At 37.2% G+C, this 21506-nt stretch overlaps 1 protein-coding gene across 5 annotated transcripts in view; it reads left to right on the top strand.

Annotated features, from left to right (window-relative positions):
- Positions 1-21506, top strand: part of LOC106884388 (NAD kinase) — an 87311-nt gene that overhangs the window by 56732 nt on the left and 9073 nt on the right. For all 5 annotated transcript variants that reach the window (XM_014935741.2, XM_052966011.1, XM_052966010.1 and 2 more), the window contains 6 exons: positions 1967-2072; positions 6034-6119; positions 7536-7638; positions 11891-11985; positions 14703-14802; positions 16036-16193. In XM_014935741.2, coding sequence (XP_014791227.1) covers positions 1967-2072; positions 6034-6119; positions 7536-7638; positions 11891-11985; positions 14703-14802; positions 16036-16193 — 648 coding nt within the window. The remainder of the gene's footprint in view (positions 1-1966; positions 2073-6033; positions 6120-7535; positions 7639-11890; positions 11986-14702; positions 14803-16035; positions 16194-21506) is intronic.

Genomic DNA, 21506 nt, shown 5'->3' with positions numbered 1-21506 from the left:
TGCCCTTCCTAATGCCAACCACTCAGAGAGTGTAGTGGGTGCTTTTACGTGTCACCCGCACGAAAACGGCCACGCTCGAAATGGTGTCTTTTATGTGCCACCCGCACAAGAGCCAGTCCAGGGGCACTGGCAACGATCTTGCTCGAAAACCCTACAAGGCCAGTCAGGCGGTACTGGCAACGGTCACGCTCAGGATGGTACATCTTATGTGCCACTCGCACAAGAGCCAGTCCAGGGACACTGGCAACGATCTCACTTGGCTTGCCGGGTCTTCTCACGCACGGAAATTCTTAGAAGGCATTCAGCTATCAAAGTTAATTGTCACAACAAAGCACAAATGTTGTGACAAAATTAGTATCAAGAAAATATATGTAAAATGCAGAAAAATTAAAGCTATTTTGGTCCTAGGATTTATCTCACTTAAGTTCATTGTATATTACTTGCAGTATAACTAGTGGTGCCAGAAGACTCATCTAACCCTCTCTCCTGCATATCACCCCTCTTACTCTCATTTTTATCACCCTGGCTCTCTCACCATCTTGAGTTATACACTCATGAGACCTCATCAGACCTCCATGTATCTCTACCTATACTCACCATAGGCCATTTAGTACTTTCATCCATCATTCACTCTGTGTTTATCCACCTCTTGCTATCTATCACTCTCTCACACCTATCCTTTCTGGTGCTGTTACCATGATAAAATGCTGTCAATACACTCTTTTTAGTGTAGGGCTGTGAGGACTGTTTTCAGTCTTGTCACACATAACAATCTCTCTAATATTGGTGCCATGTAAAAAGCACCCAGTAAAATGGTTGGTGTTATGAAGGGCATTCAGCCATAAAAACCAAACCAGAAATTAAATTTGAGTGAGATTTGGTCTTCTGACCCTCAGGAGAGAGCAGAATTGACCTGCCCAACCCATGCCAGCATGGAAAATAGATGTAAAACAAAGATGATGATAAAGAGTGCTGGGTTCACATTCATGCACATTATGTACAACTGCAATTTTTCTCTGACCAATGCACCACTCACCTGACAGTGTTGCTCTATCACCGTTAGCCGGAGTTTGAAGGTCAATGATAAACAGAATTTGAACTCAGACTTCAAAGAGCCAAGTTAGATGTTGAAAATCATCTTGTCCAACATTCAAATTCTGCCAATCTTCCACTCTGGACTGGTACTTTATTTAATGACCCTTCACTCAAAAAAAAAGAAAGGCAAAGACCTTGGTGAGATTTTAGCTAAAAGTGTGGCTGTTGCCAGTACCGCCTGACCGGCCTTCGTGCCAGTGGCACATAAAAGCACCCACTACACTCTTGGAGTGGTTGGCATTAGGAAGGGCATCCAGCTGTAGAAACTCTGCCAAATCAGATTGGAGCCTGGTGTAGCCATCTGGCTCACCAGTCCTCAGTCAAATCGTCCAGCCCATGCTAGCATGGAAAGTGGACGTTAAACGATGATGATGATGATAATGATGTGGTGAACCAGAACAAATACTTCCTGGAATTTTATCTGATGCTCTAACAACTCTGTCAGTTCCCTGTCTTTAGATAAGTTTAGGCTATATTAGGACAGAGTAATTTAGAATAAGAGTTACACTGAATGTAATGAATACACTGTCATTTTAACATCCACTTTTCCATGCTTGCACTGATCAGACAGGGTTTAATGAGGCAGATTTTCTACAACCAAATGCCCTGTTTATTGCCAACCCTTGCCTGTTTCCAGTTAAGGTAATATTTCCAGATATGTTTCTGCAGAAAATTAATTAATGATGTTCATTTACAACAATTACACAGTGTCAAAATAAGGAGAAACACACAGTTGCACGCTCACGTTCATATACTCACACATGTACACATACATACACATACAATGGGCTTCTTTCTGTTTCCATCTACAAATCCACTCACAAGGATTTAATATTATTGATATTTGAATATTTTCTTTTTATATTTCCAGGAGAAAAAATTGACGGTGTTTGTAGAGTCAAAAGTTTTAAACCCTATATTTTTCAAGGACGAACGATATGACGGCATAAAAAATCATCTACAAACTTTCAATCAAGGTACTTTTTTTTGCTTTCTTGTCTTTCTTGCCTTTCTTATTTCTTGTAATTACAGTGAAGATAACTGGTGATTGTATTTTATTATATGGGTAGCAAATCAACGAAGATCAAAATCCTGTTGAGGTCAACTCTGTCTTTCATCTTTGCAGGGTGAATAAAAAATTTTATCAGTTTAGGGCAGTGGATTGGCAAAATTGTTAGTGTTGGGTACCTTGTGGTTTCCAATTTAGTTCTATACATCCTGAGTTCAAATCTCACCAAAAAAGTCATGACACTTCTGTCAGGAGTTACAGCTGATGGATAGTATCAGCAATTTGAGAAAAACAATTGGAAACACATTTTCTTTGGTTTGATCAGCAAAATGACATCTACCACCATTACGATATCTCAAGAACCGCTGGACGGATTTGGATGAAACTTTCAGGGATGTTTGGCCTCGTGACTATATTTTTGGGATCGATCTGGTACCAGGCAAGGATTCTGGATTATTTTTCCTGTTTCTTTATTTAATGTGTCACTGAATGTGGTTATGTATGTGTCAGTCAGTGTTGTGTGTGTGTGTGTGTGTGTGTGTGTGTGAAATTTTCCCTTGGATTACAATGTAAGAAATGGTAATTTTGTGCTGTAGCAAACAAACAATCAAGCAAAAAGCAAAATTTATAGGTTATATCGAATGCTTTTCATTAACGTCATTATTATTACCTCTGCCTAAGCGAAGGTGAGGGTATTGTTTTCAGTTGTGTTTGTTTGTTTGTCCATGGATAAGATATCTCAAGAACCGCTGGACAGATTCAGATGAAACTTTCAGGGAAGTTTGACCTCGTGACTAAATTTTTGGGATCGATCTGGTACCGGGCAAGGATTCTGGATTATTTTTCCTGTTTCTTTACTTAATTTTTGAGAGCAGTCGTGTTCATTTTTAGTATTCTCGTTCATGAGAACAGATGAGTTTATTTCAGACATTCTCATTTTAAAAAATCATCTCCGGCTAATCATTGAGAGGATATTGATGTTGCTTTGGTGGAGGTTTGCGCTCTCTGAGTGCTCTTGTTCTTAATTATATTCATAATGAGTTAATGAGCAGTTGATTTGCAGAATTGGCAGAGTGACAGAGAAAATACCTTTTGGTGTTTAATTAAAGCCCTTTATTTTCTAAGTCTAATTCCCATTTTGGCTAATTTTTATCTTGTATCCTTCTGAGCTCAGTAAAACAATGCACTTGTCAAGTATAGCCTCACACCTGTATTAGCAACCGTTATAAGTTAAGAGTAAATATTTTTGGACTTTGACCATGCTGGAGCATAGTCCTCAAGGAGCTTAGTCAGTCATATTAACCCCAGTACATGTTTCAGTATGTAATGTATTTTGTTTAATCTCTAGAAACCAAACCAAATGGCAGGTGCAAGCCTTTGGTGTTTCAGAACACACACACACACACACGCACGCACGCACACACACACACACACACACACTATCAATCAATCAATCAATCAATCAATCAATCATTATGACAGATCTGCTATGCAGTTTCTCTACATGTCTCAATGCTGCACCAATTTACATAGGAAATCAAATCTTCAAGGGTACTTGATATCACCCTCCTCAAGTTTCTTGTGTTATATTTTTACTATACTTCCTCTCTATGCACTAAATTACCTTCTGCTGATTACAGTGTTTCCATACTCTGCACCTCTATACTGTACGCACCCTTTATACTATATACACTTTGTATACTTTGTTGGGGCACCTGCACCAGTGGAGCACTAAGAGCACCATCCGATTGTTATCATTGCCAGAGCAGCTGTCAGGCTTCCGTGCCAGTGGCATGTAAATAGCACCATTTGAGTGTGATCGTTACCAGTGTTGCCTTACTGGCACGTGAAAAGACATTCGAGCGAGGTCGTTACCAGTGCCGCTGGACTGGCTCCTGTGCAGGTGGCATGTAAGATACACCATTTTAAGCGTGGCCGTTGCCAGTACCACCTGACCAACCTTCGTGCCAGTGGCACGTAAAAGCACCCACTACACTCTCGGAGTGGTTGGCGTTAGGAAGGGCATCCAGCTGTAGAAACTCTGCCAGATCAGATTGGAGCCTGGTGCAGCCATCTGGTTTGCCAGTCCTCAGTCAAATCGTCCAACCCATGCTAGCATGGAAAGCGAACATTAAACGATGATGATACTTTATGTTGTACACACTTTCCAGTATACAGTCATTGTATATGTTATACACCTTCTTCTACTACCCTATTCAATACATAGAGTAATAATGTTGATCAGCCCAGGGCTGTAGTAGAAGACATTTACCCAAGGTGCCATGCAATGGACTGAACCCAAGACCATATGGTTGGGAAGTAAACTTCTTACCACACAGCATGTCTGCACCTATATGTAATACCTGCTTTTAAGATAAATACATTTTTGTAAATCAAATTTATTATTTTACAAAGAGCAAAATTTCCTTACTCATCATTGTCACAGTTGATTCCTCATTTTGGCATATTCTGAAATTAAATTTAAAAGTGAAATAATGTAAGTTCATTAAGCATAGCTGTAATTAAATGGAATTCTAAAGATAATTAACATATATTAATGTAGTAAATGCTGCTGGATTAGACTTTGCTTTTGTCTTTATAGGATCAATAAAATTAATTATTGGGCATGTAGTAGTTCATGACTGTCGATATGATTGTCACTACCCTACCTCCCCCAAATGTGTGACCTTGTATATATGTCAGAAATTATCATCATCATCATTATTATTTAATGTTTGTTGTCCTTGCTGGCATGGGTTGGACAGTTTGACGAGGGCTGGTAAGCTGAAGAGCTGCACCAGACTCCAGTCTGATTTGGTGTGGTTTCTACGATTGGATGCCCTTCCTAGTGCCAACCACTCCGATAGTATAATGGTTGCTTTTATGTGCCAGTTGCCTGATGCCAATATCTGCCATGAATGTGATCTCACTTGACTTGATGGGTCTTCTACTCAAGCACTACATATTGCCAAAATTCTTGGTCATTTGTCATTGCCTCTGTGAGGCCCAACACTCGAAAGATGCTTTTTATGTGCCACCGACACAGGAGCTAGTTTTCAGCATAATAATGGTTTCAAATTTTGCCACAGGGGCAGCAGTTTTGCGGGAGGGGATGAGTAGATTACATCAACCCCCAGCATTCAAATGGTACTTATTTTATCGACCTCGAAAGGATGAAAGGCAAAGTTGACCTCAGCAGAACTTTAACTCAGAATGTAAAGAGTCAGAAGAAATGCTGATAATCATTTCACCCAATATGCTAATGATTCTGTCTGCTGTAATATGATAATGCCAGTAATACGGTTATAAAATATATAAAAATCCAGCCATCGGTCAAATAATGGTACTAATTAACCCAATTTTTTTCTTTATTTTTTTACAGTCCTTGTGATTAACAAGTATTAATGGCAAGACTGTATCATAAGAGAATCCAAAAACCCAGTTTGCAGTGATGAAACAATATTAATTATATTAAACGTTGCCAGAACAGTTGTCTGGCTTCTGTGCCAGTGGCATGTAAATAGCACCATTTGAGCGTGATCGTTACCAACATTGCCTTCCTGGCACTTGTGCCGGTGGCATGTGAAAAGTCATTCGAGCAAAATCGTTGCCAGTGCCGCTGGACTGGCTCCTGTGCAGGTGGCACATAAAAAACACCATTTCGAGCGTGGCTGTTGCCAGTACCGCCTGACTGGCCTTCGTGCCAGTGGCACGTAAAAGCACCCACTACACTCTTGGAGTGGTTGGCGTTAGGAAGGGCATCCAGCTGTAGAAACTCTGCCAGATCAGATTGGAGCCTGGTGCAGCCATCTGGTTCGCCAGTCCTCAGTCAAATCGTCCAACCCATGCTAGCATGGAAAGTGGACATTAAACGATGATGATGAAAAATTAAATTTTAATTACAGTTATGTTTTTTCTTTCTTAAACAGATAATGAAGACCTAACAGACCGCATAGATCTTGTGATATGTTTAGGAGGAGATGGAACCTTGATGTATGCAGCATCTCTTTTCCAGGTATTTTCTTTTTAAGTTTTACATACACATTCCCTATATTTATTTACTTTGTTGATATCAGCTTTAACAACGTTAAAAGTAATATAAAATTAGGAAGTAAATATATTCTCATATATTGGTGCAGACATGGCTGTGTGGTTAAGAAGCTTGCTTTGTAACCACATGGTTTCAGGTTCAGGCCCACTTCATAAAACATAAAGCAAGTGTCTTTTGCTATAGCCCTAGGCGAACCACTGCCCTGTGAGTGATAGAAAGTGTGTGGAAGTTCATCGTGTTTGTGTGTGTGTGTGTCTTTGTGTTTAATCCTCAGCACCACTTGGCAACTAGTGTTGGTTTGTTTATGTCCCTTTAACTTTGTGGTTCAGCAAAAGAAACTTACAGAATGAATACTGGAGTTGATTTGTTCAATTAAAGCCATCACGGTGGTGCCCCAACATGGCCACAGTCCATGTAAGAGCTAAAAGATTAAAAGAGAGAAAAAAATGTATATTTCCTTTTAAATCTTAGAAATATATATATGATTATATATATATATATATATAGTTTTAGGGAAAAGAACCAAAGTTCATGAACTCATCGATGAAAATCTACTGTCACGTATAGAAAAATTAATAAGTAAAAGCACAATAAATAAGTATAATATAATACAAAGTTAATATCATAAGATAATGATTATATTATTATTATTATTATCATTATCTTATGATATTAACTTTGTATTATATTATACTTATTTATTGTGCTTTTACTTATTAATTTTTCTATATGTGACAGTAGATTTTCATCGATGAGTTCATGAACTTTGGTTCTTTTCCCTAAAACTATATATATTTTATACTGTGAAACTTAATTTAATTTTAATTTTTTAATAAATTGATTTTAATTGAGTTTTTACCTGTAAATTTGGATTTTTACCCCTAATATTATTATTATTATGATTATATATATATATTTGGATATGCAAAGAAGGGAAAAAAGTTCTCAATGCATACATGAAAAAAAATGTACAAATCAATGCATATAATTTATTTGTTTGCTTGAAGGAACTGATTCACTCTATCACTATTATAAGACTTTCTTTCCAACCTTAAAGCATCCTTCATACAGTCTTTCAGCTTCATGGAGAATACATGACGAGAAACTCCATGTAGCAACAATGAATTATCAACCTGTTAATGAGGTTATAATTTTTAATGCCCTTGTTATTTTCAGAGATGAATCATTTTATCATTTATTAAAAAAAATTTTCCCTCTTAACAATGCAATGATCTTATTAATAACAACACGTTTCAGACACTTAAATGTTATTCTATTGCTTTTCTGAATTCTTTATTTGAATATGAAATTATAAACTTGATAAGTTGAGTCGTTTGTAATGAATTTATTCTTATAGTATTTTAATGTGTTATTCAACAGCAAAGTGTACCCCCAGTAATGTCTTTCCATCTTGGCTCTCTTGGATTTCTTGCACCGTTCCAGTTTCGGGAATTTAAAGAAGACATCACACAAGTTTTAGAAGGTATATTGAATGTTGTTTTTTATTATAATTCAGTGAAGGCTATTGGTTAGCAGAGTTTGTAGAGCAGGCAGTTAAAGCTTTATGTTATTTAGTGATGTCCCGTTATATTCCAAGTTCAAATCCCATTGAGATAGGTTTTGCTTTTGTACTTTATTTCATCAACCCAGAAAGGATAATGGGCAAAGTCACTCTCAGTTCAATTTGAACACAGAACATAAAGACAGAGGAATTGCCACTTAGCGTTTTGTCTGGTGTGCTAACAATTCTGCCAGCTCACCTCCTTAATAATAATAATAATAATAATAATAATAATAATAGTAATAATAATAGTAATAATAATAGTAATAATAATAGTAATAATAATAGTAATAATAATAATGATAATGATAATGATAATGATAATAAAAATAAAAAAATTTTATTATAGAACTCTTCTTCTCTATTTACATATTCCTTCCAGAGGAGTCATAGCAGTCCTAATATTACCTATAGTAATGATAATAATAATAGTAATGATAATAATAGTAATAATGATAATAATAATAACAATAGTAATAATAGTAATAATGATAATAATAGTAATGATAATAATAGTAATAATAATAATGATAGTAATAATAATAATAGTGATAACAATGATAATGATAATAATGATAATAATAGTAATAATAATGATAATAATAATAATAGTAATAATGATAATAATAATAAATAATAATAACGATAATAATAATAGTAATAATAACGATAATAATAATAGTAATAATGATAATAATAGTAATGATAATAATAGTAATAATAATAATAATAATAGTAATGATAATAATAGTAATAATAATAGTAATAATAATAATGATGATAATAATAATGATGATAATAATAATGATGATAATAATAATAATAGAAATAATAATAGTAGTAATAATAATAATAATGATAATAATAATATTAATGATGATGATGAGCTTATTGTATGTAGTGCCCAAATGCACTGCAACTTATTTAAAAAATAAGGGTGAAGGGATGACAGCAATAAGTAAAAAAAAACACAACAATGTTAACCAAAAGTGCATGCATAGTGCACAGTATAAAACAGAAGAAGACAGAAAAGTAAACACTAAAAGAGGTTTAAAGTGGAAAAGATACATTAGAAGTAATATTGGCAAATTTCAGGAAGCATGGAATTTTTGAAGGATACTGTGTCTTGTCATCATCTCACTCCAGACCTATTTTGGCCAATTTTTTTTTTTTGCACTTCAAAACCATGGTGAGGAGACTTATTATGTATATCATCATCATCATCGTCGTTTAACGTCCGCTTTCCATGCTAGCATGGGTTGGACGATTTGACTGAGGACTGGCGAACCAGATGGCTGCACCAGGTTCCAATCTGATCTGGCAGAGTTTCTACAGCTCGATGCCCTTCCTGACGCCAACCACTCCAAGAGTGTAGTGGGTGCTTTTACGTGCCACTGGCACGAGGGCCAGTCTGGTGGTACTGGCAACGGCCACGCTCAATTGATGTTTTTTACGTGCCACCTGCACAGGAGCCAGTCCAATGTTTTGTTCACATGCCACCGCCACAAGTGCCAGTAAGGCGATGCTGGTAATGATCATGCTCAAATGGTGCTTTTTTACGTGCTACCGGCACGGAAGCCAGACAGCTGCTCTGGCAGTGACCCTGCTCGGATGGAGCTGTTAGCGCTCCACTGGCACGGGTGCCAGTCATCGAATTTGGTTCTTTCCAAATAGCGAATTAAAGCTTGAAATGAAAACATTGAAATAGAGGGTGAGAGACTTTGCAAATGAAAATGGAATACTCTGCAGTGGATGCAACAAATATTTAAATTTGTGGAAAATTAAAGTTCAAAAATTCAATAAAGTTCAGAAATAGAAATTATAGGAAATTTCTTGGAAATACGAATTTATAAAAAAATTTCCAGATGGTCAATCTTTTAATAATTGCTTTCTTTTAATAACTATTACATATCTAATTAATAAGTAGCTTTCTCCATTATAATATAGATATAGCATACAGGATCCATTCTTTCTATTTGAAAATACTGCTTAATGTCATCTGCATATTTTAACACAGCAACCATGCTTCAGGTTGGCAACTATTTATTTAATATACATAAAAAATAACATGGGACTAAGAACAGATCCCTGCAGGACACCATATGTCATTGCATTGAGTGCAGAAAGTTGCCCTACCTCTTTTCAACCAAGATGAAAGGCTTTAAACTAGTTATAAAACTTGATTATTGCACTCATTACAGTGTCCACTTCCCAATATGACATGGGATTTGATATGTTTACAACAAACATGAATTCAAATATTAATCATTCAAACATTAATCATTCAAACCTGAAATAAGGAGTGGGCCATTTTCTTTCATAGTCAGTGTAAGTTTTTAAAAACTGGAGTTACAGCATACAATAATGAAAAAAAATATGACAACAGATAGCAATCAACAGAATATCAATTTAATGAAACTGGATATAGTATTAACAGAAGTCACTAAATTGGCCACTGGAAAGCAATACCATGATAATGATTAAGAAGGTAGCTCCTTGTGAAAACAATTCTAGTTCTAAAGAAAATAACCTATTTACAATGAAGAACAATAATGTTTATAAATTAAAATATTATTTATTACCAGTAAATTAACAGTCAGAAATACTGAATTCTAACAAAGGCATGTGCAGAAGGGAATATAGACAATCAGAATGACTCCCAGATTAGAAACCTACTCCAAATAATTGCAAGAAAGTGAATAAAATTACATGTATGTGCCAGCATACACTATCAAGAAATATATATTTATATATAGGTGCTGACATGACTATATGATTAAGAAGTTTACTTCTCAACCACTAGGTTTCAGGTTCAATCTCACTGTATGGTACTTTAGGCAACTGCTGTCTATTGTAGCCCCAGGCCACTTGTGAGTGGACTCAGTAGATGGAATGATAGTGACTTCAAAGTGATGCATTTAAGTTAATTTTGACTTTATATAGTCACTCTTAAAATTATTTTTTTATTTTGCGTATGTAAGGTTCATTTGAATAGTAAGTAGTTTGTAAGGTGAGATGTGTTGGAAATGTATTGTGGAGAAAATTTTTATTGATTAAATGTGGGGTTATGTTACTGTTCAGAATTTATTCATACATGTAGAACTTTGTAAACAGCTGTGTATATTTAGGTGTGTTAGCTTCAGGTCATGGGTATTTTTCGTGATTCTCAAAAAGGATGTAGGTAGGTAGAGGGAGTGCTTTGGTCAGCAGATGTGTCTCTAGTTTTACTCATTTTGGGTTTGACGTTGTAATGTTTAAAGTTGAAAGTTTAGTCCACCCTTTAAAAACTTAGTAATTAGGTGTGTCACCTTTTCCGTGATGGAATTTCTAAAGGATCACAAAAGAGTGTAAATAAGTGGTGTGTTTTAGCTGCTCAGTAAGTTTAGGTATGTATCTCTCTAGACTGCTGTGTGCTTTGCAATCATTAGGTCTCGAGTTTACTTTTTTACTTGTTCCAGTCATTTGACTGTGGCAATGCTGGAGCACCGCCTTTAGTCGAGCAAATCAACCCCAGGTCTTATTCTTTGTAAGCCTAGTACTTATTCTATCAGTCTCTTTTGCCGAACCGCTATGTTACGGGGGACGTAAACACACCAGCATTGGTTGTCAAGCAATGTTGGGGTAACAAACACAAACACACACACACACACACATATACGACGGGCTTCTTTCAGTTTCCGTCTACCAAATCCACTCACAAGGCTTTGGTCAGCCCGAGGCTATAGTAGAAGACACTTGCCCAAGGTGCCACACAGTGGGACTGAACCTGGAACCATGTGGTTCGTAAGCAAGCTACTTACCACACATACACACATATATATGCAATGAGCTTCCTCATAGTTCACATCTTCAAATTCGCTCACAAGTTATTGGTTGGCTCTGGGCTATAGTAGAGGACACTTGCCCAAGGTGCCACACAGTGGGACTGAACCCAAAACCTCATTGTTGCAAAGCAAGCTTCTTAACCACTCAGCCATGCCTGCACCTACTTGGCCACTTACACTGCCATTCAAGAATAGATCGTTCTGTTATTTGAACTCCTAGAATATTTATTATCAAAACTGACAAATATCTATTTACTTATTGTGAGATATCTAGTTTACCTGTTCCCTATTTGTACTGCCCCCTTTGATATATCCACTATAAACTAATACTGATTTGTTCTCATCTAAAGGTAACGCTACTTTACTACTTCGAAGTCGACTGGAATGTATTGTCTGTAAAGCTGGTACGGAACTGTCAAAAAAGAGTGACTGGAAGAATATTCTGGTTAGATTCTGTCTTTTGCTTTATGTAAAATTGTGTTCTTAACCAATTCCTCTTTTTTTTTTTCTTTTTGCTGCTGCTTTGCTTTATTGCAGAGTTCTAATCCAACAGATCCTTGTTCAAAAGCATTCCATCCAAAACACTGTAAAACAGTGCTTCCCACCCTGGGGTCCTGGGAATATTATTTCCTCTTTTACTTGTTTCGGTTGTTGGACTGTAGCTATGCTGCGACACAAACTGGATGTCCAGTACTTCTTTTTAAATCTTGTACTTAGCCAATCTCTTTTTGTTGAACCAGTGTGATTTTAATTACGTTTTTTCCAAGCAGTTTCACTGTACAAATATGCACTCATGCACATACACACACTCACACATACATATATATACTGTTAACAAAAGTTGGGATACGTGGTGTTCAGTTATTCCACAGATGAAAAATGCATTAAATACTACAAAACATATATGTAGGACAGACACCAGAACCCTAATACTTTAGTTATCGACCAAAAAATACTAATACCTAGTTTCATGCCTTTATTGATAAGACCAGGAACTTTGTATATCAGCGGCACCTGCAAGATTTGCAGAGAATTAGGCCTTGAGCAAACAAAATAATACAGGATGGACATACGAAAGTAAACAACAGTAATTTGAAACGATGGACAAAGACAATAAATAAATATAGCCTTGGGTCCAAACATGAGAACGATTAATTAACACCTGGGAGAAATTCTCAGATGGACATAAAGAACAGAATTGAGAAGAGAAAAAAGGTTGACCGGTTGTTGGGGACAAATACAGGCACAAAGACACACGTAGATGTATATATATATGACAGGCTTCTTTCAGTTTCCATCTACCAAATCCATTCACAGGGCTTTGGTCTGCCCAAGAGTATAGTAGAAGAGACACTTGCCCAGGGTGCCACACCCTTGTCTAGACATCACATGATGGTTGTAAATGAGTATCACCATCATGCAATGAAGTTGTTCATTTCCAGTCCTCCATGAAAAACATGACTGGCCCAGGGGGAAATATTGCCTTGACTCTGTTCCCCACTCAGGGATGCTAGAAGCCCTTCAACTTGCTAAAGTTCCAGTGAACATAGTCAAAGCCATAGCTGATCTGACTTTATCGTGGGTCACCATCTTGAAATTAAACACAAAGAGTGACTGTATTATCCAAGGAGACAGTCTCTCTCTGTGATGTTTACACTTTCAGTAAACCTCTTGTCATTCATGTTAAGGAAGTCTGATCTCACTAGTTCACAAGGAAACAGAAATACCAAAATTATACACCGCTTCTTTGTGGATGACTTAAAACTTTATGCAAAGAATATGCATGAAATGAAAAAGAGCCTTGACCTAGTTACAACATTCTCAAAGGGTGTAGGGTTGGAGTCTGGTCAGGTTAAATGTGGTTATATGGTTGTGAAAAGGGGGAAAACTATAAACCAGAGTAGCAACATCTCTATCAATGATTTGACTGTTTCTCCTGTATCTGACGAGGAATGTTACAGGTATCTAGGGGTGGATGAAAATATATCTTGCAATAGCACCTGTAACGAAACACATGTCACTAAAGACTATTAGCCGAATAAAGAAAATTTGGACCTCAGAACTCTCTGCATTCAATAAAACAGTAGCCCACAATGTGTTTGCAGTGCCAGTACTCATACCAACATTTGGGCTGCTTAATGAGATGCTTGATAAGATCCAAGCCATTGATGTGAAAACCCCAAAAATACCAACAAGCACACATAATTTCCACATAAACAAACATAGACCACCTCTACCTAAAATGAAAACGAAGTGGAAGAAGCCTAACATCAATCCAAAATGCCTTTGAATGTTGTATCATATCCTTTCAGCAACATCTTTTAACCAGCAAGTGTTGAAGTGCATCCCTTGACCAAGTGTGCACACATGTGGTTGATAATGTCATAAGACTTGGAAGGCAGCTCCTTGAGCAACATTTTATGTCTGATAACCTAGAATACATGCCCAAAGAAGTCACACAGCTACTGCAGCATATCATCAGATGAAAGGATGAGCCTATATGAGTAGAAGACTATGCATGGATATGTTAATAGAAAGGTCCCAGATGATAGTAACTTTGATCTTCAAAGCAGTTTATCAAGACCACAGTGTTAATAAACAAATTAAAGTTAAACTTCACCTATCTTTGAAATTACCATTACGAATGATGTATGTAGGGTTGGCTGACTAACAAAAGGGTCAAAAACACAAATGTAAAACCTTCCTCCCGATTGAGCTGACCAATGTGAAAAATGTTCCAGTTGTGACTGTCCTATCTTCTATTTAGCCTTATTTCATCTAGAACTACATTATCCATTGTATCCTTTAAAAAAAATGTATAGGATGTTTTATTTGAGGGAGATTTGGCTGCTATCTGTATCACGAATGCATAGACATCCTTTGTTGATACAGGTTGTATGGTTCACCTTTATAACCAGTGGCAACACTAAGGTTTACTCAGTGGCAATCTTGATGATCAAGTCTGCCTGTGGGGAAAACTACTCAGGACAGTTTAGTGACATATCCAGGTAGAGAACTAAAGTTGAACTCCTTCTTCCCTATGGATTCTTTAACGACTTGTGTACTTTATAGACACTTGTAGAAGCAATTAGATCCTACCTCTCCAACTTACAGATGTTCCCATTAAATAAACTTATAGCATCTCTTTTTAATCACTTCCAGGTACTGAATGAAGTTGTTCTTGACCGAGGATTATCTCCCTATTTGTGTAATCTGGATTTGTATGTAGAGCGACATTTAGTGACATCTGTACAAGGTGATGGTGAGTTGTTGTTCTTGTTCTTGTTCTTGTTACTATTGTTTAACCTCAGGTCTAAGATATTCAAGCCATGACTGTCATTATTTTTGTATATCAAGCATTACATTATCCAACGTATCCCTTCTTTTTTATAATGGTAGAAGATGGGGTTTGAGTTATTTTAGCAGGTAGTGTAACCACTTAGAAGCTTCCTTGTTGTCTCATACGACTCCTGCAGGTTTTCCATTATGGACTAAGTGACTGTATAAAGGATGTTCATCTTGGTTTGTACAATTATGGAATGGTTGGCTTATTGTGACCTCATAGGAGTTGTCTCATTGGCTCATGCAATTGCATAGAGACTTCCTTCATATGCACTTAGACTGCTCATTTGTTTGAATGGCCAAGCAGGAGCATCCGCAATTGTTCATGTGACTACTTAAAGATTTCTGTGTTGGCTTGTATAACAATGTACACTGGGAAAAATGCTTCATGGCATTTTGTACCTCCAGGTACCAAAGTCTGGCAACAGGCCTGTATGTAATAATATAGAGTTATATATTGTTTATGTTATTATAACTGACATTTCATTGGTTACAATGAGTGTCTCAGTTGACCTGTTTGACAAAACAGCCTACTCATTAAGGAATTTTCATCTTTTTGTTTAATCTCCTACAATTATGAATGAACTAACTACTAAGTTCAACATAGTCGTATATGACATATTCACCAGTTACAACATTCGTCTATATAACACACACACACACACATGCAGTTTAATCTTTGATGCTTGTCTAAGTAACTGACTGACTGTAAAGATAAAAAGAGGAATTTTTTTAAATAATCATAGTAGAAAAAAAATGATTTGTACAAAGGGGTGCTGAAAAATGCCTGGCTTTAAAGGTTTCAGAAAAGGCTTGGTCGGAGGCCGAACCTTCTAAGTTCTTTTACAGGGCTTAGAAAAACTGAAGGACCACTGCAATAAGTGTGTGAATCTAAGAGGGGAATATGTTGAATAAAATTATGATTAGATAATTTACTGATCCTCTTGTATTTTCTTTTACCCAAAGCCAGGAACCCCCTTGTATAACTAAATTAAGAACGAGTTGGGGGCTTATCAATGAACAGGTCACTTTTTTTTGTCTTAAATTGTTTCTTGTAAAGTATAATGTTATTAGTATATAAGGTATAATGTTATTAATGATAAAGAAAAAAGAGAAAAAAAGTTACAAGAAATTTGTTGATTGAATTTTTCAGGTATTATTATATCTACTCCTACCGGAAGTACAGCCTATGCTGTTGCCGCAGGTGCCTCTATGATGCATCCTAGTGTCCCTTCCATCATGATAACCCCCATCTGCCCTCATTCATTGTCTTTCCGACCTATTGTGGTACCAGCTGGAGTTGAGATAAAGGTTAGTTCATTCACAATAATGTACTGAGTGTTTTTGTTTTGTTTTTTTGTTTCTTTGCCATATATTCTGCATTGATTTTTATTTTGTTATTTTCCTTCCTTTTTCAGTTATTGATTTTTGTTTTTAAATGTTAGTGTGGTGATATATGTCAGTAGCCCTACTGTGTTCTATTAACATCAAGGTAGATATGTTTATATGGATAATTCTCACTCTTCCACGTCAACTGTTGTCATAGAGTGAACCTGACACAACAGAGACATGACGAATTATAATCAGCCATGCCTGTCCAATGTCAGACTGAACTATAACCTAGACCGAGAGCTTGATTAATAAATAATCATGGAGAATATATATATAGTGAACTATGCTAGTTCTCATGTAATTCACTTGCAAATATGACTAGTCATCCCCACTCTTGCATCTGTTGTTTTGTTTCAGGGGTGCTATAATAGAGCAGGTTTATTTTTCAATGATACTCCAGTTGATGATTATCTTGTTTATTGGGTTTCATTTAGTAATATAGTAAATCTTGTGTTACTACAATATCCTTTGTGTGCCTTTTTTCAAGATGGTAGGATATGATTCGAGGGAGAATTAACAGTTGCTTCTTGTAGGTCCAGTAACTGTTGGGGTGGCAACACAATTGAAGGTCAATGTATTTCCAAAGGCATGAAACCTCTACTTACACAAGTCACTGCCAGCTATCCCTCTCCCCTGACCTACATAATTTATAGTGCTCTAATTTAGCTGTTTGACATGGGATTCTTTTCTTTGTGTAACTGCTTCACTTATTTGACATTCTATTATTTAAAAAAAAAACAACTAATTGTTGTTATTGCTGTGGCAAGCTGTCTGAACTGTTAACACTGTGGACAAACTGCTTAGAGGCATATTATCCATCTTGGTGTTCTAAGTTCAAATTCTACCAAAGTCGATTTTTTTTTTTTCCCCCTTTCGTCCTTTTGGAATCGATGAAATGAGAACCAGCTGAGCACTGGGATCAATATTGTCAACGTCCCCTCTTCCCCAAAATTTCAGGTCTTCTACCTATAGTAGAAAGGATTATTTTTATTATTATTCTTAGGTGGTGGTGACAAACTCAGTAGAAAATCAGACAAAATGCCTTGCAGTGTTTGTTCTGGTTCCTTATGTCATCATCATCATCATCATCATCGTTTAACGTCCGCTTTCCATGCTAGCATGGGTTGGACGATTTGACTGAGGACTGGTGAAACCGGATGGCAACACCAGCCTCCAATCTGATTTGGCAGAGTTTCTACAGCTGGATGCCCTTCCTAACGCCAACCACTCAGAGTGTAGTGGGTGTTTTTACGTGTCACCCGCACGAAGGCAAGTCAGGCAGTACTGGCAACAGCCACGCTCAAAATGGTGTATTTTATGTGCCACCCACACTAGAGCCAGTCCAGGGGCACTGACAACGATCTCGCTCGAAAATCCTACGAAGGCCAGTCAGGCGGTACTGGCAACGGCCACGCTCAAAATGGTGTATTTTATGTGCCACCCACACAAGAGCCAGTCCAGGGGCACTGGCAACAATCTCACTCGAAAATCCTACGAAGGCCAGTCAGGCGGTACTGGCAACAGCCAAGCTCAAAATGGTGTATTTTATGTGCCACCCACACTAGAGCCAGTCCAGGGACACTGGCAACGATCTTGCTTGAAAATCCTACGAAGGCCAGTCAGGATGTACTGGCAACGGCCAGTTAGCTAAATAAAATTACATAGTATGGTAACTAAAACAAAAATAGTGCAATGTTTATAGATGGTACAAGAAACTCCTCCAAGTCTATTGTGATGAAGTCATCTTCGTCTTTAATCTTTCCAGGATTGATAAAAAAAAATAAAAAAAGTACTAGTCAAGTACTAAAGGTAATTCAGTCGACTAACCCCTCACCCTCCGCTACTGGCCTTGTGCCCAAAGATGCTGCGTCTTACAGAAGAGATAACAAAGGACTGAATTAATTGGTGACATGCAGTGCTGCAGAAAACCCAACCGTCTTTGGAAAACCATGCATGGCATTGGGAAAGATGTGTAACCATGGAAACCATGCCTAAACAAGACATCAGATCCTTTTGAACCTATGTCAACACGGAAATGGAATGTAGACACTGAAAGGGCAATGGTGACATCAGCAGTGGAAATTATTATTATTATTATCATCATCATCATCATCATCATCTCTTCTTCTTCTTCTTCTTCTTCCTATTCTTCTTCTTCTTCCTCTTCTTCTTCCTCTTCTTCTTCCTCTGCTTCTTCTTCTTCCTCTTCTTCTTCTTCTTCTTCCTATTCTTCTTCTTCTTCCTATTCTTCTTCTTCTTCCTATTCTTCTTCTTCTTCCTATTCTTCCTTTTCTTCTTCTTCTTCTTCTTCTCACTTCTTCTTCTTCTCCTTTTTCTTCTTCTTCTCCCTTCTTCTTCTCCTTCTCCTTCTTCTTCTAAGGTGGTGGCCTTGTAGAATTGTTAGTACACTGGAAAAAATACTTCATGGCATTTTGTTCATCTTTTATATTCCGAGTTCAGATTCCACTGAGGTCAACTTTGCCTTTCATTCTTTCAGGGTCAGTAAAACAAGTAGCAGTTGAGCACTGGGGTTGATGTAATCAACTTATACCCCCCCACCCAAAATAAATTGTGCACCTTGTGCCAAAATTTGAAACCTTTATTATTAATATTGGTGAGTTGACAGAATCATTACAACATCAGAAATAATGCCTTGTGGTATTTGTTTCAGCTGTTTACATTCTGAATTCAAATCCCACCAATGTCAACTTTGTCTTTCATCCCTTAGGGATAAATGAAATAAGGTACCAATCAAGCACTAGAGTCACACACAACATGCACTTTTAAGTGGGCATAAATATTAACTTGTACTATTATCACTATACTTCATCTTGAAATTATATTTGGCTTAGATTTGATGGATCTGCTTACTATAAATTTATATAATCACAGGTGTGGCTGTGTGGTAAGAAGTTTGCTTCCCAGCTACATGGGTCCAGGTTTAGTCCCGCTGTGTGGCACCTTGGGTAAATGTCATCCACTATAGCCTTAGGCCAGCAGTATTGACTAAACACCTGACCTCAAAATTGTTGTTGATGGCTATGCTGTTATAGAAACAATATATGTCAAAAAAAAAAAAGAGTGCAAAACAGAAGATTTTCCATGTAAATATCTGTGGTTAACAAGTATTTTTGTGAGATGGTCTCACAATATTTGTAGACCCAAGTATTGCTATATTCTAGAATGTACCTAATCTTTAATCATATAAGATAGCTTGTTTTTTACCTTCACAGAAGCAATTGTGTATCATTCTAGTTGTACCAGTTGCAAATGCGTTGAGAGATACACGTCTGACATACCTTCATGTTTTAATTCAGTTGCTTAACCAGTATGATTCATTAGCTTGTCTGCTTACTTTTGTAATCATTTAATCATTTAGAGTTGCTGTTGATTATTAATACACTATTATCATTAAAAAATAATTAATAGCAACAGAAGCAGTATTAATACCAAAAGGTATATTTATCTCCACTTAAAAGTGGATGTTGCCGTCTTAGCACACAGAATATTGCAGTAGTTACCATGAAAGAAATTTTCATATTGGCTTTCTATATGATCCTATATACCATTAACAGAGATACATTGCTGCTATCTCCAGCAACTGAGTGTCCACCACTGACAAGGCCAAGGAAAACCGAAATCACGTGATCCGGTGGTCACAGGACCAGTGAGCATTTATCTCCCTGTTAACAATCTAGACAAGAGTGCTTTTATGCAACAAAAGCCAATATGAGATTTTTTCTCATGGTAAGACCTCAGTGGAATTTGAACTCAGAATGTAAAGACAGATGAAATGTTGCTATGGTAATGATTCTGCCTACTCACTGCCTTTTGATGACAATTATATTACTATGTGATCATCATTAAGGTGTGACGGGGCATTGGACAGCTCTGCATCCTCGTTGTTTGTTGGTGCACTCTCAAATTTAGAAAATACAGTTTACAAAAACCTTCCCACAATACAAATTAGTGCCCACCCAGAGTATTCCGAAGCACCTCCAGGTACCAAAGTTTGGCAACAGGCCGGTAGGTAATAATATAGTGTTATATATCCGAGTGAGATTGTTGCCAGTGCTTTTGGACTGGCTCCTGTGCAGGTGGCACGTAAAATACACCATTTCGAGCGTGGCCGTTGCCAGTACCCGCCTGCCTGGCCTTCGAGCGTGGCCGTTGCCAGTACCCGCCTGACTGGCCTTCATGCCAGTGGCATGTAAAAGCACCCACTACACTCTCGGAGTGGTTGGCGTTAGGAAGGGCATCCAGCTGTAGAAACTCTGCCAGATCAGATTGGAGCCTGGTGTAGCCTTCTGGTTCACCAGTCCTCAGTCAAATCGTCCAACCCATGATAGTATGGAAAGCGGATGTTAAACGATGATGATGATGATGATGATGATATTGTTGTTTATGTTATTATAACAAGCATTCCATTGGTTACAATGAGTGTCTCACTTGACCTGTTCAACAAAACAGCCTATTCATGGAATTAACATGCAAGTGACTGAGCACTCCACAAACAGGTGTACCCTTAGTATAGTTCTCAGGGAGAGGGTGACAAGACTAACCCTTTGAATTACAGGCACGACCCATTTTTGCCAGCTGAGAGGATTGGAGCAACATGAAATAAAGTGTCTTGCTCAAGGACACAACATACTGCCAGAAATTGAACTCACAGCCTTATGATTATGAACCAAAAACTCTAACCACTTAGCCACACACCTTCACATATTACTATATAATATACTATTATTATAAAATATTAAAGTAACATAACAGTAACCTCTTATGTTAATTTGATACGTTATGTTGTTATAATAAATTGTTATATGGGCTATTACTGTACTTGTAATTAATCCTTCTATGTGAAGTGTTGTTTGTTATTCACAGCTGACCCAAATATTGCTCAAACTAAACTGCTAGATAGAAGTGGTTCATAATTTCAACACCACTACTGACGCTTCTTATGTTCAGCTTTTCTCTCAAGATACTTACACTCTGATGGGTATGCACATTTACATTACACATCCAGCGGAGCATACTGGCTTCATTCCTTGCGAGCTTACGCATGTCCTCAGCAGTCACAGCCCATGTTTCACTGCCATGTAGCATGGCTGTTCGTACACATACGTCATACAGTCTGCCTTTTACCCTGAGTGAGAGTCCCTTTGTCGCCAGCAGCGGTAAGAGCTCTCTAAACTTGGCCCAGGCTATTCTTATTCTAGCAGTTACACTTTC

The sequence above is a fragment of the Octopus bimaculoides genome, chromosome 3 (assembly GCF_001194135.2).
Source record: "Octopus bimaculoides isolate UCB-OBI-ISO-001 chromosome 3, ASM119413v2, whole genome shotgun sequence".
Lineage (NCBI taxonomy): Eukaryota > Metazoa > Mollusca > Cephalopoda > Octopoda > Octopodidae > Octopus > Octopus bimaculoides.
Note: the sequence above shows the minus strand (reverse complement) of the source record. Positions and strands in the feature narration are given on the sequence as shown.